Here is a 21963-nt window from a genome sequence, read left to right on the forward strand (position 1 = left end):
ATAACAGAATTGATGACACCCCCATTGCCTTTACCAATACATTTTCCTACCTGGGTGTCCCATTTGATAGAGACTGTCTGTGGAATAAAGCCACTGAAAATAGGAAGTTACTATTTAGCAAATCCTGTATGGCCCTTCGGAGCTTTGCAAAACGCTTTGGCACAAATCCCCCCGAGGTAGTGATGAAAATGTATAAAGTCAAGTGTCGAAGCATAGTTACATATGGGGCAGGATTGTGGGGATACAGAAATTGTGCTAATTTGCAAAAGGTGGAGAATGACTTTTTTAGATACTTACTTGCCAACCCTAAAAGTACATCAGCCTATGTTACCCACGCTGAATTAGGGGCACAATATGTCTCAGACTCAAAGCTGCAACCAATACTCCTCTGGCTCAAAATCTGGACCTCGGAGTACACAGCACTGAATCAAGCAATTATTGGGGATTGCTTAAAACTTAGTCTGCACACAAGAATATTATGGTTAACGTATGTCTAACGCTTTTTCCATGATATGGGTTGCTCCGAGTATTTTGAAAGGCCTGAAACCCTTATAATATGCAACCTTCCCTGAAATCTGTTTTGCATGGTAGACACAGATTTGTTTTAACCGGGCTAAGACTTGACATCTTCCATCGACTGGTCAGCTATCCAAAAATGAATGATTGGGCACAAAATCTGATTTACTGTCCATGCGATAACCTGCTGCCCCAGAATACAATGCATGTGGTTTTCTATTGCAAGTTTTATACTAGTTTACGGAAAAGATCCATTTTACCAATATTAAAACAGCACAGCTTTACCCAATGCCGTCCTTCTTACGTATACTTGCAAACACTACCTACCTTAGAAATATGTTGCAGACTGGGGTCATTTTTATGTTCGGTTTTTAATACTAAAAAGACTATGGTTTTAATATCCTGATTGGGCTGAATTCAGTAGTATTAAATGCTCAAATGTCTTAGAATTATTAAAATTTGGTGGAACATAGAATTGTGTAATATAATAATTTTATAGTTCTATTTATCACCTGTTTTTATATTTAGTATAGGGGCACTTTACAAACCAGGGCCAGGCAAGACGCTATAAGAGTGCTTCCTATAGTGGATCAGATTTTGCACATAAGCACTGACAACCCAATATAACTGGTCTTTTTACGTTTTGTCATTTATTTATTTATTTGAAGGTTTTATATAGCGCGAACAAGACCCTTGCGGGTATCAGAGCGCTTTACATAGCACATGACGGAAACAGGTACAGGCATAAAAAAAAAATCTAAATATAGGTGATTCCAATACAAGGTGCTCAATAATACAGACTATTAATTATATTACAGTAATAAGTAAATACATCAAGTGAATTTGGCCATGAGAATCGCTTTCACTTCTTTTTTGAATGAGGCTGTGGAAGAGTTCACTCTTGTTTCAGAGGGCAGAGCATTCCAGATACTGGGAGCCATTCCAGAGAAGGACCGGTTGTAAGTTTTCTTTCTGGCAAATCGTTGTGGTCTCAGTAGAAGACTCCTGGAGCTTCTGGAGGCTCTATTACCAGAGGAGAGAACCTGTTTCTGAGCTAGGTAGTATGGGGTTTTACGATGTAAGGTCTTGTGCGTCACACAAGCGATTTGTAGTTGAATTCTAGCCTTGAGCGGTAGCCAGTTAAAGGCTCTAAGGTCTGGAGAGATGTGAGAGTTTCTTTTTGAACCAGTGATGAGTCTCGCAGCTGAGTTGACAGAGGTTCTAAGTGGGGCTGTCGTCGATCTGGGGAGGCCACAAAGGGCTACCGCCCCATATTCCACTCTTGAGATTACTAGGGCTTGAAGAGCTTGTTTGAAGTTGTTTGCTGCTAAGAAGGGTTTCAGTCTTCTCAGCGTGTTTATGTGGAAATTTGCTCCTTTTGTGGCGGCGCGGGTATGTTTCTGCATCTTTAGGTCTTTGTCCAGTGTCACGTCCAGCGATTTCGCTGATTTGACAACGGGAGGTTGCCCAATAAGTACTGTTAGGTGCTTTATCCAGTCGAGGATGATGTGAGATTGATCGGGGGGGGGGGGGGTGAATAGGAGAATTCCGTTTTGAGGGATTTCAGTTTCAAATGGTTTTCGGCCAACCATATTTGAGTTTTTTGTAGCGTTGAGTTGAAAGATGTGATGCCCTCAAGTGAGTAGATCTTGTTGTATAGTTGGGTGTTGTCAGCATACATGTGAAAGTGGACATTGGAGAGACTGAAAAGTTCAGTGAGTGGCTCCATGAATAGGTTGAAAAGTGTGGGTGAGAGGGAAGAGCCTTGCAGTACTCCTAACGAGACTGGCACGGGGTTGGACAAGGATTGATTGACCTTGAATCTTTGAGATCTATTTTGGAGGAAAGATGTGAACCAGGTAAGTACAGATCCAGATAATCCCATTCTGTATCTCATGAGCTCTAGCAAGTTGTCGTGTTTGACAGTGTCAAATGCTGATGAAAGGTCGAGTAAGATTAATAAGCAAGCATTGTTTTGATCAAGAATTTCTAGTGCGTCGTCTATTATGTGGGTCATGACTGATTCCCTACTGTGACCTGTCCGGAAGCCTGATTGATATTGGTTGAGCAGTTTGAATTGTTGAATATGGTTGCGAAGATGCATGTGAACACATTTTTCCAAGAGATTGGCTAGAGTGGGGATGTTGGATATCGGGTGATAGTTATTTAAGTCTGCTGGGTCGGCTGTTGGCTTCTTTAGGATAGGGGATACCTGATCTGTTTTCAGGATTTCTGGAATGGTTCCTTGATGGAGGGTGGTATTTATAATCTTAGTCAAGATAGGTAATAACAGTGGAATGAAGTCTTTTAGGTAGGTAGCCGGGAGTGGGTCTGTGAAGTGACTAGAGGAATTTAAGGCGGTTAGCATTTTTAGTATAGTATCTTCACTGTAAGTGTAGAAGGAGGACCAGGATGCGTTGTATTTGAGGTTGAATTTTGTGGAGCCTGTGGTTGGGCATCTTGGGAGGAGATCTTTTGCTGGGCAGGAAGGAAAAGAAGGTCGTTGAGCAGGTCCGTTTTTATGGTTTCTGACTTCGTGATGAAAAAGGAGGGAAAATCCTCACAGTTGGGTAGGGTGTCGGGGGTAGCCTTGGGGTTGGTGGGTACACTCTTGGTTTGGGCTTTGATTAACTAGAATAGTTTTACCTTTGTTACTACCCATCTACAAGTGTATGTTCTACACTGGTGCCATACATGGTGATCAGCAACACTTTTTGCTAAAAGTTCAAAAGGGGATAGTACGATATATGAAATTAAGTGAAATAGATTTTGAACATTGCGAAAATGGTGTAGAAAAAAAAATGGCTTAGTTGCAGACCTGTACATAATAAAGTTAGACAAGCATTGGCAAAGCCAAAAGGTCTCGCCTATGCAAGAGCAATTGGCTTTGGCAATGTGTTTTAGCCCTGTTGCAAACAAGTGTGGCTGCTGTTCAGCATGGCTAAAAGCTAGTAGGGTGGTGTAGATTTGGGAAGAGTGGAATGGGTAGATTAGGGTCCAGTGGAGTAGGGTAGATTGGCATGGAGGGGATAGAGTGAAGTAGAATGGAAGGGGTGGAGTAAGGTAGACTGAAGTGGGGGAGTTAAGTATTTTAGAATGGTAGATTGGAGTACAGTAGACTAAAAGAGTAGATTGGGATGGAGTCAGGTTAACTGGAGTATATTGGGTAGATGGCGTGGGGTACATAGGAGTAAGGTAGAGCAGGGTAGAGTGGTGCGGGATATATAGGTGTAGAGTGGAGTGAGGTAGATTGGGGAAGAGTGAAGTCAGGTAGACTGGAGTGGGTTAGACTGGAGTGAGGTAGATCGGGTGGACTATAGTAGAATGGATTGGGGTAGTTTGTAGTGGGGTAGATTGAGTTGAGCGGGGTAGATTGGGGGAGTGGGGTAGATTGGCGTGCTGTGGAGAAGATTGGGATGGGGTGAGGTAAATTGGAAAGGGGTAGAGTGTGGTTGATTGGGGTGGAGTGGAGTAGATTGGAGTGGGTAGACTGAAATGGGGTGGAGTGGGATAGACTAGGGGGAGTAGGGTAGGTTGGGGAGGAGAGGGGTAGATTAGGGTGAAATATATCATTTGTGCATTTTAATTGATTATGTCAGATGATTTTTAACTATTGGATAAGTACTGTATATTGCTCCTTTGATGTTTGATATGCTTTTATGGATGTTTTTCATACATTCGAATAAAGATGTACTTGACTTGACTACCCATAACCGCTGACTAGCCCGGCTTTAGAACACCTAAAAAAGTGCCTCTCACGGTTTTCAGTTTACCCTCTCAACAAACCGAGACATGAGCCACTTTTACCGAAATCTGCTGGGACAACTGTTGAAAAACCGGGACCGTCGGAGCAAATCCGGGAAGCCTGGTCACCCTACTCCAACTGCAATCTGCAGTTGGATAACAAGCACCAAGAAATTATCAACAATTGACGAGACTGTATCACATTCACCCCCGCAACATTGGATGGCCATCTAGATTGTTTGTGTGGTGGATTTTTGTAACAGGCCCAAGGAACAACCGAAGCTGCAGGACCTTCAGCACTGCGAGAAATATGACTCCGATGCAACCTCAACGCTGCTATTTGGTGAGCCATGCCGGATGCAGACAACCTTGAGTGGAGCGGTTTATAGAGATAAGGGGTAAAAAGGTCCCAATCCCTTACTGGCCGGAAAATGAGCATACATTCTCTTTTTTGGTTCTTGCCCTTGACAGGGGTAAAACCCCTAACCCCCTAATGTCTGGTTTGTCTGGGCAAGATTCGTTTCATCTGTTTTTTCTGAAAAAATGTCAATCACACACTGGTTTTTTAGGTCTCTGCCTGCCAATTCGTTTGCGCATTGCTGGCGGAGATTATAGTAAGGGAAAAAGAACAGTCTACCAACGGCGGATTAGGCACAGTTCATGTGATCTATGCGCGTGCACAAACCAGCTACGTCACAAACCACCATTTGTTGTCTGTGCCTCGCATCAGACTTCAAAGCTGCCGCTCCCCACCCCAATCACACTTCAAAGGCTGCCGCTCCCCGCCCCAATCACACTTCAAAGGCTGCCGCTTCCCGCCCCCCATGTGCACATTGCACACCAGCACTGTCCTACTTCCCCTCCCACGGCCGGCCGCTCTTCCCATTCACCCGCTCTGCAGCATCGTTTTCTAAGCCTTAAGCCTCCCCCCCCCACTTTTGCACGTCGCCAGAGAAACATCTGTCACTTTTTACTTCCACCGCAGTACCCCTTGGTGCAAATCCAGTCACGGTCTAGTCTTTATACAAGAGAGACTTCCTACGTCCTCGTGACACTCCAGTAGCTGCCAGTTCCTCACTCGCCTCCGAGACACTCATTTTTTGCTGAGCGGTTGTGCTTTCTTTTAGTTATCCAGCTGATTTGAGTGTTCCGCTAAATTGTTAGGGTTTTACTAGGGTGTGCGCATATGCCGGCTTTGCCTAATAATGGGGCGTGCGGGATACTTTGATGTACTGGTTGGCATGAGCTGGATTCTTGCCCGCTATGCACTGCCCATGTGTTTGTGTCAGCTCACATTCCAGCCCCTGCACCGCTCTGTTCCCACCAAAATGTTTCAGGTACGCTGTGCCCCATCGACCATTCCCAGCACTCCGTAAGCCTTTAATACTCCACTTTCAGCCATAGGGTAGCGAATAACCAACAAAACACACTGCCAGTCTAAGGCATTGAAGATATGTGTGCATGTGTATAACGTGCGGCATTCAGAGGGGTATTCACAAGTCGGGCACAGTCCTGCCCTGCGCCACTGTTCCTCTGGCACGTACACCGTGCTCCGTGTCTGCCCTCGTCTCGCCGTTCAAGCCGCACTTTATTAAACTCCAGCTCCTTATACTGGGCCTGTTAAGTGCTTCCGAGGCAACCACATCTGATGCCCACGTAGCCGAACGATACTGCAGATTTCTAGACAGCAGAAAGCTCTTTTGCCTTTGAGAGACTCAGCCTCTCCTGGATTTGCCTACGGGAAAGGAAGCAGGTAGTGTCAGAATAGCTGTGGGCATTTTCCCTATTCAACTGCCCGCACCTTTCATCATCTTAATAACTGCGATAAGACACGAGCTGTCCGTCTTGTGGCATCATTTGGCTTTCCGTTTCCATTTATAAAGTACAACTTCTCCCATCCAACGGCTCAGTAATAGTTTGGGAATCATATTTAGAGCTGTGAATGATAACACAGTTGTTCTCAGTCCAGATATGTTTCAGGCAACGAAGCAAGTGTTAACTTGGTGAGAATAAGTTTTTTTTAAATGCATGGGCCCATATGTTGTCTTAGGAGCCCACCACAGCCAAATGCCAAGGCTACGTTTTCTCGTTTCCACTCCATGCCTCGTTCTTTCACTACCCTGCACTACCCGTCGCTTTATCGCACGCCTGCACATTCTTTTCCATTCCTATGTCTCTCTGTTGCCGTGTTCCGATCTTCATTTCCCTCCCTCTTTCTCACCTTCTGGCTTTTTCCCTGAGCTGCAGAAGGAGGATGCAAAATAAGTCCTTGCCTCCGAAAATGAGTTCCATTAGGGGCCATTCACTGGCACAAACTAAGCACTGGCCATTGTAATAACAACTTTCGTATACTTATTGCACTGAAAATAATGGTGTTGCATTCAGAAGTATTACGCAAAAGGATCAGGATGCTTCACATCGCAACATACACTCCAAATACCACTCAGTGCCACATAATTACACGCCACATATTTACAGTGCACTCAATGCAACATACACTCCAAATACCACTCTGTGCCACATAATTACACGCCACATAATTACAGCGTACTCAATGCAACATACACTCCAAATACCACTCAATGCCACATAGTTATATGCAACATAATTACACTGCACTCAATGCAACATACACTCCAAATACCACTCAGTGCCACATAATTACACGCCAGGTAATTGCACTCTACTGAATGCAACACACACTCCACACAATACCACTCAGTGCCACATAATTATATGCTACATAATTACACTGCCCTCAATGCAACATACACTCCAAACAATACCACTCAGTGCCACATAATTACACACCACACAATTACACTCTACTGAATACAACATACACTCCTCATAATACCACTCAGTGCCACATAATTACACACAACATAATTACACTCTACTCAATGCAACATACACTCCAAATACCACTCAGTGCCACATAGTTACACGCCACATAATTACACTGCACTCAATGCAACATACACTCCAAATACCACTCAGTGCCACATAATTACCTGCCACATAATTACACTCTACTGAATGCAAAACACACTCCACACAATACCAGTCCGTGCCACATAATTATATGCTACATAATTACACTGCATTCAATGCAACATACACTCCAAATACCACTCAGTGCCACATAATTACATGCTACATCTTTACACTGCACTCAACGCAACATACACTCCAAATACCACTCAGTGCCACATAATTACACGCCACATAATTAGTCTATCGCCCTCACTCCCTCGCCCTCACTCCATCTATCCACCGCCCTCACTCCATCTATCCACCGCCCTCACTCCATCTATCCACCGCCCTCACTCCATCTATCCACCGCCCTCACTCCATCTATCCACCGCCCTCACTCCATCTATCCACCGCCCTCACTTCATCTATCCACCGCCCTCACTCCATCTATATATCCATCGCCCTCCCTCCATCTATCGCCCTCCCTCCATCTATCGCCCTCCCTCCATCTATCGCCCTCCCTCTACATTATCTATCGCCCTCCCCTTACCAGCCTGAAGGCTCTCCTGATGTCACACGCTCAATTGGAGGCAAGCAGAGAGATTGACTCTGGGAGTTCACTGATCGGAGCTCATTTGGCGCACTTCGGGAGCAGAGAACCGGATGCCTGACCTCGTAATGGCGGCCGGCGGGACGCCCTTAGGTGGCAGTGAGCCTTGAGAAGTACTGTCTCGCTCCAGCGATCCAGACAAGGCTTAGCGGGGAAGCGGATGGAGGGCAGGATAGAGATTGATCTGCGCCTGGCACAAGTTTGGTGGGGCAGCAAGTGCGGCACGCACTGGGAACAGAGCAATGGCTGCCTGACTTCAAAATGGCGGCCGGCGAGACGCCCTGAAATGGCGGCGAGCCTCGAGGAGCACTAATTTACGACAGTGGCTCAGTCATGGTATTGAGGGGAAGCGGATGTAGGGTATGATAGTAACAGACCTGCGCCTGGCTAAAGCCCTACGGGGTGGCGTGCGCGAAGTCCCTGATACTGCCTAGCGACCTGTGGGGCATGAGACGGCTGGAGAGGACTACCAATACGGCACTCAGGCAGCCGTGAGCCTAGAGGGATCTTCTGCCTACGGCCTTGCGAAAGAGTGGAGAAGTGCATGCAGGCGGCTGGGGAGGTTGATGGCGCTGCCGCGTCTGGTAACACGCTGGGAGACTGAGTGACGCAACGCAGCGCTTTGAGACCCCTCCGGGTGAGTAGTGCGCTATACAAATGCTATGATTGACTGATTGATTGAACCTCCTGCTACAGAATAGGCCCCCCCTTTGACCCAACCTCTACATCAAGGGTGCCCCTGACAAGTTCTGGGGCACCTGAAAGTCTGAACCCACTCCCTTATGCCTCCGAAGAAAGGCACAAACAAAGGAACAGGCAAAATATCGGATTTTCTCACTACTACTGATACTCGACCGGCTCTCAGGGGTAACTCAAAAAAGTCAGCCATGGCCCTCTCTAAGGCGGCTCTCCAGTCCATGCTCAAGGACTTGAAGTCTGAGCTGCGCAACGAGCTTGGCCAGGACATTAAATCCTCTATCGACCAGTGAGAGCTGCGCAGCAAGTAGGGCCAGCTACACCGTTTAGGCCTTTTACAGCTGCACAACAAGCAGTGCCAGCTGCACCTTGTTGGCCTTTCACAGCTGCGCAGCAAGTAGTGCCAGTTGCACCGTTTAGGCCTTTTACAGCTGCGTAGCAAGTAGTGCCAGCTGCTTCGTTTAGGCCTTTTTCACAGCTGGGCAGCAAGTAGTGCCAGCTGCAACGTTTAGGCCTTTTAAAGCTGCGTAGCAAGTAGTGCCAGCTGCTTCGTTTAGGCCTTTTTCACAGCTGGGCAGCAAGTAGTGCCAGCTGCAACGTTTAGGCCTTTTACAGCTGCGCAGCAAGTAGTGCCAGCTGCCTCGTTTAGGTCGTTTACAGATGCGCAGCAAGTTAAACAGTTCCCAGCTGCATTGCTTAGACCTTCTAAGTTACTTTTCCTGTGGAGACAGGTCTGATTAAGTTGGAGTCCTGCTGCAGGAACAGCACTATTGACACTATGGTTTCAGGGCATTTGAGTCCCCCTCTGAGATGGCCAGTTGGCCAAGGAGTCTGCAAGGTTTGTAGAGTCGCCAGGCCAGTACCTCAATGTTGGTGCTAGAAATTGCTTTTCATGTAGTATGTTCTCCGCACCTCTACAGATGGTCTTGAGATGATGAGACGGTTGTGCATACGTAGGCTTTGCTAGTCCCGGACGGCACATTAGCTCTGATATTCTCACCTCAACGTCTGGATTATGTGCCCCCTTTATGCCCTTTTATTTCTCTTCTCCACCGCCCTCCCAATAACACCTTCCTCCTATCTCCCCCACCCTCCTCCCCCACATTTTCCCATCATGGCCACCACTCGAGTTAAGGTTGGAACTAATTGCTTCAAAATCATTTATCCTCCCAGCCTGACTAAAGCTGCAACAAAACGATTGAAGCATAATACTATTGAACGTTTCCCGGCTTCCCTTTTTGTTGATCAATATCACAATAGTCGTTTTGGGAGGCTCAAAAATGATTTCATTTTCTTCACTGACGACACCTCCTCTTGGTCCACCAGCTTATACAAGTCCCTTAACGTCACCTCCTCCTCCTCTATCCCTCATGGGAAACAGCTAAAAATGTCCCCCTTCCACACGTTTCAATGGTTACCTCACTATCTCACTCTATAACAACGGTACTGTCATGATCCAAGGCAATGACACCTGGCTCTCGCTCTTTGACCACCTCTTCCCCTCCCTACTCCCCTCTGCTGCGACCGGGTTTTCACCTGACTCTCCTTCCAGCTCCACCCATTACTCCCTCTCTCCTCCCCTGACCCCCTACACTCCAATTGGCTGCACTCTCAAGAATCACAGGTTGGCCCCCCTCCCCTGTGACCTCCTCTCCTATTCCTCCCCCTCACAATAAGCCCCCTCTTTCTTCACTCCAGCCTCACCGCTAGCTAATGCGCTCCTCGTCCATCTGCATCATCCCGGTACTCCAATCTCTTCTCCCCCCCCATTTTCCTTCCAGTCACCCCCCTTTTTAGTCCTCCTCTCCTCCAACCTTCTCCCCCAGTGAACTATCCCTACGCTCCCCTTATCCCTTCCTCCATACTTCCTGTCCACCTCCCCCTCCCCTCGTTATTCACCCGGATTTCGCCTCAATCCCACTGCATCTCTCTCCTCCCTCCCACTCCTCCAGCAATGCTATGCTACTCCCTTTCCCCCCTGGTAATCCTGTCCATTTCACTCCCTCGGGTCCAACAGTACCACTTCCTTTCCCCAACTTCCCTTTCTCTCAACCCCCCCCACTCTGCCAGATGCCCGTTCCCTCACAGCCTCCTCTCCTACCTGACATGCCCCCCACAACCACCTCACCTCTTTTCCTCCCAAACCTCCTTCACTCCCATGACTCCACACAGTCCTCCCCTCTCCTTCTTCCCTACCGCTGTATTCCGCACCCTTCTCCCCCTAAAGTTATCCCTAGTTCCTCTACTTCTTGCAACACCAAAAAAGGCAACTCTCCCTTAACCTCCGATTCATTAACTCCCGCTCTCAACCTCCACCTCTCCCCACTTTTGAACCTTACACCCCAACTCACCTCCTATCCACCCACCCTCCCTGCCTTCCACCACCAATTCCACCCCCACCTGTGTCCATCGATCCACCCAACCTTCCGTGCTCTGCATTACTCTCGCTGGAAAAAAAGCTAGGTTCCCTTATCACCTACATCTCCCAGCTTACAGATGCAATTTCACTGCTAAGCTCTAAGATTTTCACCTTTCCGTGCACCCCCCCTCCGTCCCAACTTCCTACGAGATGCACCTCGTCCCTCACCTCAATTTAGCCAAGCTCAATCAGTCGTCTGAAAACTTTGTTAATTCGCACAAGCCTTTGAACGCCGCCCTTCCTCAACCTGCATACCCTAGCAACCCTACTATCTACACTATTCCAACCATCTCCTCTGTCAGAACCAAGCAACCACCGAAACCCTTCCGAGCACCCCCACATAAGCACAACATCCCGATCACCCTTCAGAGCCCAAGTGCCCCCGTCACCAAAACAGTCCTGACAGAGCTGCGTGGTCTGCTCCACAACTGCAGATCTGCAGTAAAACACAAACTTGAAATCTCAGATACCATCACCCACCACAATATTGACATGCTCTTCCTCACAGAGACCTGGTTCAAAGATACCTCGCATTCTATGTTTGATCTCCTTTTACCTCCAGGCTATTCTATACTTAGGAATGACAGAACTGAAAACACGGGGGGAGGTGTTGCAGTCATCTTTAGAAACTCCCTTCAACTTAAGGCCTCTCCTGTCACCTCCTTCCTCACCTATGAATGCCTTTCTTTTGAGTTACAAGTGCATCACCGTTCACCCCTTAGGTTCCATGTCATTTACCGCCCGCCTCGGAGCGGCCCTGCGTTTTTGGAGGAACTCACTGACTTCATCAGTGACCAATACTCGCAAAGTTCCTCTCTGTTAACGATCTCATCCAACACTGCACAGTTTCAACACACTCTAAGGGCTCAATCCTGGACCTTGTTATTTCCAAAGCAGGCATGCTTTCCATCTCTACCCCTATTCACGTAGACTGGTCCGACCACCTCCTCATCCCATTCTCTATTCAACTTTCACACGCTATTACACTTGGCCAACCCAAGAGGGCTATCTCCTGGTTCCGAGATGTTAAAAATATTGATGTCTGTCCCCTCTGTGAATCAGCTTTGTTATCACTTCCAAGGCTAGACCCAAACCTAGAGGTTGACGATCTCACCTCCCAATGCCTCACAGTTCTTGCAGGTGAAATCAACAACGTCGCTCCACTCAAAAGCAAAAGGTTAAGGCCCACCCCCTCAGCACTGTGGTTCAACAAATCCCTCTATGAAGAAAGGAAGCAGCTAAGATTCCTGGAGAAACAATGGAGGCAAGTGCCCTCCACCGATCGCTTCGCTCCGCAAAATCCAAGTACCACAAACACATCTTCCTTGGGAAGGCGGCGCACTTCAAAACCCTCCTTGACCCAGCCAAAAATAGACCCAAAAAACTATTAGATCTCATCAAGAGTCCTGACCGGTCTCCCCCTTCCTCCAAGTTGGAGGATTCTGCAAAGAGAGCAGCGGATTTCGCTATATTCTTCGACGAAAAAGTGAAATCTCTTGTGGATCAGGTCGCTCATCCTACCCCTCCAGAGGAGTGCAAGTCCTTAGCCATTTGGCAAAACTTTGACCCGATATCTGAAGATGCCCTTCTCAAATGCATCCGCGAAACAAAGCCCTCCAATCATCATTTGGACCCCATCCCCAGTGCCATTGCCATTGACTTTTATACCCTTTCACTCTGGTCAACCTCTCCCTCTCTTAAGGCTCCCTTCCTGTCTCCTTCAAAACTCGGCAGGTCACCCCACTTCTTAAAAAACCAACTGCTGATGCGTCTGACCTCAACAACTTCCGCCCCATCACTAACTTACCCTTTCTTGCGAAGGTTACAGAAAGATGTGTAGCGAAACAACTCTCTCGTCATATCAAGGACAATGATCTTCTTGACAATTTCCAGTCTGGCTTCATTCAAAATTGCAGCACTGAAACAGCCCTACTGCAAGTGGTTGATGACGCTCTGAGGATCCTCGACTCGGGGGGTCCTGTCTTCTAATTCTCCTTGACCTTTCTGCAGCCTTTGACACTGTCAATCACAACACCCTCCTCAACATTCTTAAACAGAGAATGGGCATGGAGGGCACTGTGCTTAAATGGTTTGCCTCCTTCCTCTCTGACAGATCACAAATGATCAAAATAGCGAACAGTCTTTCATCTCCTGTGGCGGTAGATCAAGGTGTTCCTCAAGGCTCTATACTTGCACCCACATTGTTCAACCTCTATTTAGAACCACTAGGAAATCTCCTAAGTAAATCCGGAATCCACTACCATCTCTATGCTGACGATACTCAAATCTACCTCAAGGTTGCCTCTACTCACGATCTCTCGATCCTAAGCTCTACTCTCGACTCCATTCATAACTGGATGTTTACTCATCAACTGATTCTGAACCCCTCCAAAACCGAATTCCTCCTCTTCTCCTCTTCATTCTCTCCTCCCCCGGTGCAATCATGGATGGATCAGTTGAATCTACTGAACACTAAACCCATCATTGCCGACAGCGCAAAATCCCTGGGTGTCATCCTCGACAAAAAACTCAATCTAACCCCCCACATCAATTCCATTGCAAAGTCTGCTCGTTACCATCTGCGCCTTCTTTGGGGAATCAGTCGCTTCTTCCCGGTGCAGGACCTTATAACCCTGGTGCAATCGCTGGTCCTCTCCAGACTTGACTACTGCAATTCTCTTCTTACTGGCCTCCCCAAATCCCACCTGTCCCCCCTTAAATCGGTCTTCCATTCAGCAGCTCGTTTCATTTATGGGGCCAAAAGAAGCGACCACATCACACCAATGTTATCCACCCTCCGCTGGCTTCCAATCGAGGCTAGAGCCATCTATACAAGACTGCTTGTATCACCCACAAAGCCTTGCACTCCTCCTCTCCTCGCTACCTGGCGAATAAACTGAAACTCTCTGGAGGCTCTAGACCATCACGGAATGCGGAAAATCTCCTGCTTGAACCTCCCACTTTCAAGAAGGAAAGAACGATGGCACAATCCTTTTCAGGCAACGTGGTGAGAATCTGGAACTCCCTTCCGCCGCAGCTCCGGACCACCACTTCCTCCCAAGCTTTCAAAACTAACCTCAAAGTTCTCCTCCATCAAAGACACTTCCAAATCTAATCCAGGCCCTCTCTTTTATCTGAAGGAAGCCCTTCCACTATAGAAAAATCTACTTTACATGACTATGGAAGTGTCTTCCCAGTGTGTTCTTGTGGTCTGAGAGTCTGTCATTTATTGCAGTATTATCTTTCTTCCTGTGTTTGGTATTCGTGTGTAACATGCACCCATCACTTTCTCGTGTAACACACTGTTTTCTACCTCTTACATTTCTTTATTTTCGATACCTGCACAAGTGCCACCATGGCCTACGTAATGTTTGTTCTTGTGCTTGAGTGCCCTCCTTATATTGCAGTATTATATCTCTATGTTTACTTTGTACGCTTTTGTAACCTGCACACGTCACTTTTTCCTCCTGTAATGCACCGTTTGCTACCTCTTTTATTTTGTTGGTTCACGATTGTCACTTTTGTAATGCACCGTTTTGCTACCTCTTGTATTTTGTTGGCTCACAATTGTCTTTTTTGCTTCATTTAATGTAACGTTAGCTTTTGTATTTTGTTCACTTGTAATGTTCTCATGTATCAGTTCTGTTCCTATTGTGAAGCGCTCTGACACCTTCGGTTAAGTCCGCGCTATATAAAAACGCACAAATAAATAAATAAATACATCTATCTATCGCCCTCCCTCTACATCTATCTATCGCCCTCCCTCTACATCTATCTATCGCCCTCCCTCTACATCTATCTATCGCCCTCCCTCTACATCTAACTATCGCCCTCACTCCATCCATCCACTGCCCTCCCTCCCTCTATCGCACTCACTCTATCGCACTCACTCTATCGCACTCACTCTATCGCACTCACTCTATCGCACTCACTCTATCGCACTCACTCTATCGCACTCACTCTATCGCACTCACTATCGCACTCACTATCGCACTCACTATCGCACTCACTATCGCACTCACTCTATCGCACTCACTATCGCACTCACTCTATCGCACTCACTATCGCACTCACTATCGCACTCACTATCGCACTCACTATCGCACTCACTATCGCACTCACTATCGCACTCACTATCGCACTCACTATCGCACTCACTATCGCACTCACTATCGCACTCACTATCGCACTCACTATCGCACTCACTATCGCACTCACTATCGCACTCACTATCGCACTCACTATCGCACTCACTATCGCACTCACTATCGCACTCACTATCGCACTCACTATCGCACTCACTCCATCTATCGCACTCACTATCGCACTCACTCCATCTATCGCACTCACTATCGCACTCACTCCATCTATCGCACTCACTATCGCACTCACTCCATCTATCGCACTCACTCCATCTATCGCACTCACTCCATCTATCGCACTCACTCCATCTATCGCACTCACTATCGCACTCACTCCATCTATCGCACTCACTCCATCTATCGCACTCACTCCATCTATCGCACTCACTCCATCTATCGCACTCACTCCATCTATCGCACTCACTCCATCTATCGCACTCACTCCATCTATCGCACTCACTCCATCTATCGCACTCACTCCATCTATCGCACTCACTCCATCTATCGCACTCACTCCATCTATCGCACTCACTCCATCTATCGCACTCACTCCATCTATCGCACTCACTCCATCTATCGCACTCACTCCATCTATCGCACTCACTCCATCTATCGCACTCACTCCATCTATCGCACTCACTCCATCTATCGCACTCACTCACTCCATCTATCGCACTCACTCACTCCATCTATCGCACTCACTCACTCCATCTATCGCACTCACTCCATCTATCGCACTCACTCCATCTATCGCACTCACTCCATCTATCGCACTCACTCCATCTATCGCACTCACTCCATCTATCGCACTCACTCCATCTATCGCACTCACTCCATCTATCGCACTCACCCCATCTATCGCACTCACTCTATCTATCGCACTCACTCTATCTATCGCACTCACTCTATCTATTGCATCACCACAGCATCACTCAGCACCACACAGCATCACTCAGGGGCACCACAACATCACTATGCGCTACCACAGCATCACTGAACGCCACAGGATCACTCGTCGCCACCACAACATCACTCAGCGCCACCACAGCATCAATCTGTGCAACCATTCAACAACAACTGGTTCAAATATGCTCTCTCAATGTTTCAAGCTTTATTACAAATGTCACAAAAAGATGTTAATATTTCACTTCTGTTCTTGGATTTTCGTCACAATAAAATACACTGAACATAATCTTCACAAAAGTTATTTACAAAAGTTTAAGCCGTTGCCATTATAAATTACAATAACTTTTATTTAAGTATTACTTATTTAAAAAAATTAAAAGCCATTGTTATTTGTAATATCAATACATCTAAGTCACGTAAATACAACACATATTGCATTACAAATGCTATAGGTGTCACATTTGCGAAATGTATAACTATTGACATTGTAAATAACAAAACTATTAATTTCGCCATTTTCAAAACCAACACATAAATTTAAAAAAATTCATTTAGAATACCAATAGCTCAAACTTTCCTAATGCAAGACCTACTGCATTGCAAATGCTTGTTTATAAGGTGTTTATAATAGTATTGACACTATCCATAAGAGTGAGTGAAAGAAAACAGACAACAAAGTCCTAAGGATTCTTCAGCTGGGGGTATAGAATCCTTAGGACTTTGTTATAAAAACGACGTTGACTGATATTCCAAGAGTTCTACACGCCCTGAGGAAGCCCCAGGCCGGATGACCATGTAAAGGGGTGAAACATGTGTTGGCTGTTTCCTTTCACTCACTCTTATGGATAGAGTGCCAATACTACTATAAACACCTTATAAAAAACCAGTGCATGATTGGAATTTTTTCCAGAAAAAACAGATTAAACGAATCTTGCACAGACAAACTTGTTGAACCTTGAGTGGAGCTGGCCTGCTGATCATCAACTGATGCAGGCGCAACCTGCCAACTAAAAAATGAATGCAGGCACACACGTTATGTACACCCACCTAGAGGGTAGGATGCTATTTGGGGTGGGACGTTGGGGTGTGCAGAGGGTGGAAGAAATTCAAGCTACAAGAGAGTAGGAAAAAGGAGAGGAGAAAGAGGAACACATTCCGGACTGCTAAGTATGGGTTTGCACACATTTTCACCGTTCTCCATAAAGCCCCAGGGAAAAATAGTCCCAAGCCGATTATCAGTATAGCAGAAAGGATGCCTACGGAAACTGTCGCACCACAACCGCTCTTTAGACATTCGGGAACATATGATTAATGCCCTGTGATGTTATGTATAGTACTGCATTGTGTGTAGAATAAAGCCTAACGGCTAGGGCACTCGACCCCGGACCTGGGGATCTGGGTTCGAGTCTCGGTAACGATGCCAAAAACCTCCTGTGATTCTGGGCAAATCACTTAATCTCCCCGTGCCTAAAAATGAATGCGTGTCCTCATGTAACGTAACTGGTGCTATGTAAAGCGCTCTGATACCTGATTCAGTTCGGGTCTATTTCGCGCTATATAAAACTCTGCAAAAAAAAAAAAAAACAAGTACTGGCTGGACAATTATTTATTAATCGATTAATACATGTTGTTTTGAGTTCCTTCCTGAGTAAGCCTTGCACTGCTCAAATTTGCCACCCTCAGGATCAAGGGCTAACGGAAAGTACTTGGTTTTCAGTTTTGAATCCAATGATAAGGTTAAATCCCTAGACACCAGTGGTACACGGCTCCAATTGACACAATCTGAGCCCAATAACCACAGATTTCGTGGACACCCATGAAAAACTTTCTATACATAGCATCCATACCTACAACCACCAGCTACCCTCAAACCCCTTCTGGTAACACTCAACCCCACCGTGCTCTACTCACCACAAGGGATCACACTCCCAGCCCCACAACCGAAAGTCTCATTTTCCAAATCACTAACATCTCTGTGGCTCCCCATCAATGCTCTTCTCACCTGTCCCAACTGCCAGTGCCCCTACCAACACAGTATCATCCTATCAACACCCCACATTTCTGAGTCTTTGGTCTGCTAGATAAGCCAATTTTACACTAGATTCCTTTCTGCGGCATCCCCCATTTTCTTCAGTTGAATTCAAACTATTATTGGTAAAATATACAATCAGCAAAATTGGTTTCTTGGCAGTCGAGAAGAGTACTGTAATGTGGACTTTGCGCTGGAAAAGAGAGAAAACCTACCTGACTAAAGGAACGAGTGCTAGTCAGACTGATAAACAATCTGAAATGTAAAACTGCTATTTTACCCTAAAATATAGGGAGAAGGCATTAGTGACCTCAATACTGCAACTCTGAAAGTCCAATCTCCTACACGGACTTAGTTGTAAAATCAAAAGAGCGTAACATACTGGGCTAAAATATGCCAAGCAAGCTGGGACACTCAGAATGTTTTGCAAGAAAAGATAGGCCAACACAATGATGTGAAGGCTGCTCACTTTGAAACAGGAGGCTAGTCAACTAAGTAAGTGCATGTATAATATGATCACCTACAGAGGCCAAGAAGGAATGGTGTGGTATTATTTTAAAAACTTCCTATCAGTGGCATAAGAAATATTTAACCGGACCTAAATAAATACTGTTGCTTCGTCCAATGAAGCATTACTAAAGGCAATAGAGGCTCGGGTGTGAAAAGTGAGTCCAGAAAGGGAAAAAATATGTTGAAGATGTCATAATTACACAAGACAGGTCAGTCACAGATTTTGTTTCTTTATAACTCCATATCCCAGTTCAACCTCTAACCTTTATTTCACTCCAATGTGCTGCCCATGAGATGCCCACATAACCGTATAACAAAACATCCCTTAGGGAAGGCGTGCTCTCACCTGCGTATTCTGTTCTAAAAGCATCTGGTCCAGGATGGGCATGAGCCAATCCTCAAACTTGCAGTAGTTGTTATTGGGCACCAGCAGATTACCCGTCCTGAAAAAGAGGAAAAAAAAATAACGTTGAGCCGTGTGTGAAGGAGTAGGACAGCAAGACAAGTGTGGGTGCCTGGTGGCGAGACGTCAAGGGAAGGTAGAGATTTGAGCAGGGAGGTTACACTGAACATCAGTACAGGAGAGATACTCAGAAAACACAAGCAGGTGTAGGGAGCGTGTTATGAGGGCTTGGTGAGGAGTCATGGGACCTGTGCAGACAGATCTGATAAGATTCTACAGACTGCAAATTGTTACCCAGGGAAAAAAGATTTGCCAAGGAAGCACAAAAGCTAGTCCCATGTGAAGGGAGGTCACAAGTGAAGTGTGTGCCGGGATGTTGCGCATATGCAGAGAAATCGGACACAACATGTAGAATCAGTTCATCAAGATCTGCAGAGAGGTCTGACAGGAGCATTTGACGGGGGAGGAGGCACAGAACATTTGCAAGGTGTTCTGGTAAGGGCATCTGCAGGCCAGTAAGGCACAGGATGTGCAGAAGCAGTTCAGGACAAGGATGTTGTGTGTTGGTCAGGCCACACACAGAGAAGGTTTGCACAGCCGGACACAAGATCTCAGGTTTGTTCCACTTCACCATGAATCCAATTTGAAAAATGTGGATAACTGCTTATGGAAATAAGCCCAATATAACCAAGAGAAGCACTTCTGTGACGAAATTCCTCTTTTTGTATAGTCACCCCCTCCCCTCATCCCAACGGAGGGATTGCAGCACTGGTTGTGCCACCATAGGTGTGACAAAAGTAAAACAAGACTCCCAAGCCACCTCTTCCAGGCTGGAAGAGCAGTTTAAACTGATGGCCTGCCATTTAAAGTAATGGGAAGAAAGCCAGACTTTTCCGTGGTAAATGTATAAGTCAACCCTGACAGGCTTATCAAGTTGTAAGGCAGGGTATCACATATCTCACAGGCAGAACATGTATTTTACATGTTCTGGTAGTAAACACGCAAAACTGGAATTTTTTGTAGGGAAAGGCTTGTCGCGCAATTGGCGAGTACAGAGTTACACGCGGACCCCCTCAGATGTGCTAACGCTGAAACGGTGCAACCAAGGTAGGTCATCCATGGCATCACACGACTAGTTACATTAAGCTTGACTTGATTCTCAAATCGAAAATAACGTAACAAGTTGAACTGTGCAACTTTAACGAAGGTGCAATTTTGTGGTCTTTAGTCCCCTGAGCCCACATTGGTTCACATGGGGTCCTGCTAAAGAAAACGCTTTCTGCCCTCCTGGGGAGACATGCTAACAACTCCCATTAAAGGATACATTAGGGCCTGCTTGGGAAGGAGGCGTCACCTCCATCCTGCAGGAAGCCACACAGGTGTTGGCCCAAAAGGTGAGAAGACACCTTTGTAGGGAACACAGGTAACACTAGGGAGAAGGGCTGCTCGATTGGTCAGACAGACAGGGACAGGAGAGGGGAGACCAAGTATCAAACTGGTATTCCAGGGGCGTGTAACCACAATTCTGTGTTGGGCTAGGGAGTTCCACATGCCGGGAGAGAGGCCCTGCCATATTGGAAGTAGGTATAATGGTGCATCCTGGGATGTGATCACTAAGAGGCAGTGGAGAGTACCCCACTATCCACAATAAGGGGTAAGAGAGGTGAAGGGTGAAGATACCTCCGCCCAAGCTCAAACTCTACTCACAATAAGTGTATCCAAACCCCAAAATGGCTCCTAAGGCCTAATTAGCTCTTTTGGTGACAAAAACTCCAACAGTGGGCAGGAAAGATTTCCATTTGTTATTTAACCCTCACACACCCTATTGGTGTCATGCTTCATCATCGGGTTCACCCATACTCCTAAAGGTTTGGTTGGGCTCAACCGTGTTTTTAGGGAGCTCTTAGGAGATATAGGCCAGGGGGACTTAAAGAATAAGAATCCTACTACACCTCCAGGTATCCCTTTATTAGTAGGGATGTAGTGGATGTTAAAAAAGATATAAAACTGGTCTATATAGGAGGTTATGGTCCGAAGACCCTAAAAGACTGCCAACATGTTTCAGCCCAAATGGTTGGCCAAAAATGGTCCCGGCCTATTATCTGGGCAAAAAATAATATCCTCCCTGGAATCGATCAAACCAAACTACGCTGACCTATGTATTAGTTTTGAAGGTACTGAAAGCTGCAACCATCGTGGCATATAGTGATAGTAAAAAACAATCACAATGGAGAGAATACTTAATGCCCTGGTTCTGTCACAAAAAAAATCCGCCTTGTGGGAGAAAAAAGGAGAAAATAAGGAAAAAGACAAACAACATTGTATTTCAAGCGTAGTCTTAAAGTGCAACTCCTCATCATGCATGGGTACACTAATCCTGTTCATGCATGGTCTGTGTTCCTGTGACCAAACCCTGTAAAGTTGTATTGAAACTATTAATCCAAAACTGCCCAGAAACAGCAGTGTGTGCATTAGCATAGCGTACCATTTGTACAATGAAAGCGGAAAAATGAAAAGCCTGTTCCAGTTTACCACACATACTAAACATATCAAATCACTCGTGCCATATTAGAAAACATCCAAACCAGAGGCCACACATTTGTTAACATAAAATTATTGGAGACTGAGAGAATAATATTCGTGACTGAGAAAATAAAACCTTGTGTTAGTTGTGCCTCATATCTTGCATACATGTGTAAGTGGGTTTACTCTGACACAACGAGAGAGGCACTACGGAATGCAACCTCTAATTACAATATTAACGCGGAAGCCCTTTTCTTCATTTTCTGATCTTAATAGCGTTTGACTACAAGGCTACCCCCCTCCCGGGACCCCGTGACACGCATTTTCCCCCCTAACAGGGTAAGGGTGATTAAAAGCATATTGGCAGAGAACATGGCGTGAATTACATATACTGTTTTACTAAGTACTACTGAACAGGAGTGCATGAACTTGATACATTTACGCAACTAATGACTACTGATTGAGCATGGATGAAAGATATGAGGCACA

General features: G+C 46.1%; 1 protein-coding gene across 5 annotated transcripts in view; it reads right to left on the bottom strand.

Moving 5' to 3' along the window:
* The window catches only part of DHPS (deoxyhypusine synthase), a 352040-nt gene that overhangs the window by 79459 nt on the left and 250618 nt on the right, over window positions 1–21963 (bottom strand). For all 5 annotated transcript variants that reach the window (XM_078689208.1, XM_078689207.1, XM_078689203.1 and 2 more), the window contains exon 5: window positions 18895–18991. In XM_078689208.1, the coding sequence (XP_078545334.1) occupies window positions 18895–18991 (97 nt within the window). The remainder of the gene's footprint in view (window positions 1–18894; window positions 18992–21963) is intronic.

The sequence above is a fragment of the Lissotriton helveticus genome, chromosome 1_1 (assembly GCF_964261635.1).
Source record: "Lissotriton helveticus chromosome 1_1, aLisHel1.1, whole genome shotgun sequence".
NCBI lineage: Eukaryota > Metazoa > Chordata > Amphibia > Caudata > Salamandridae > Lissotriton > Lissotriton helveticus.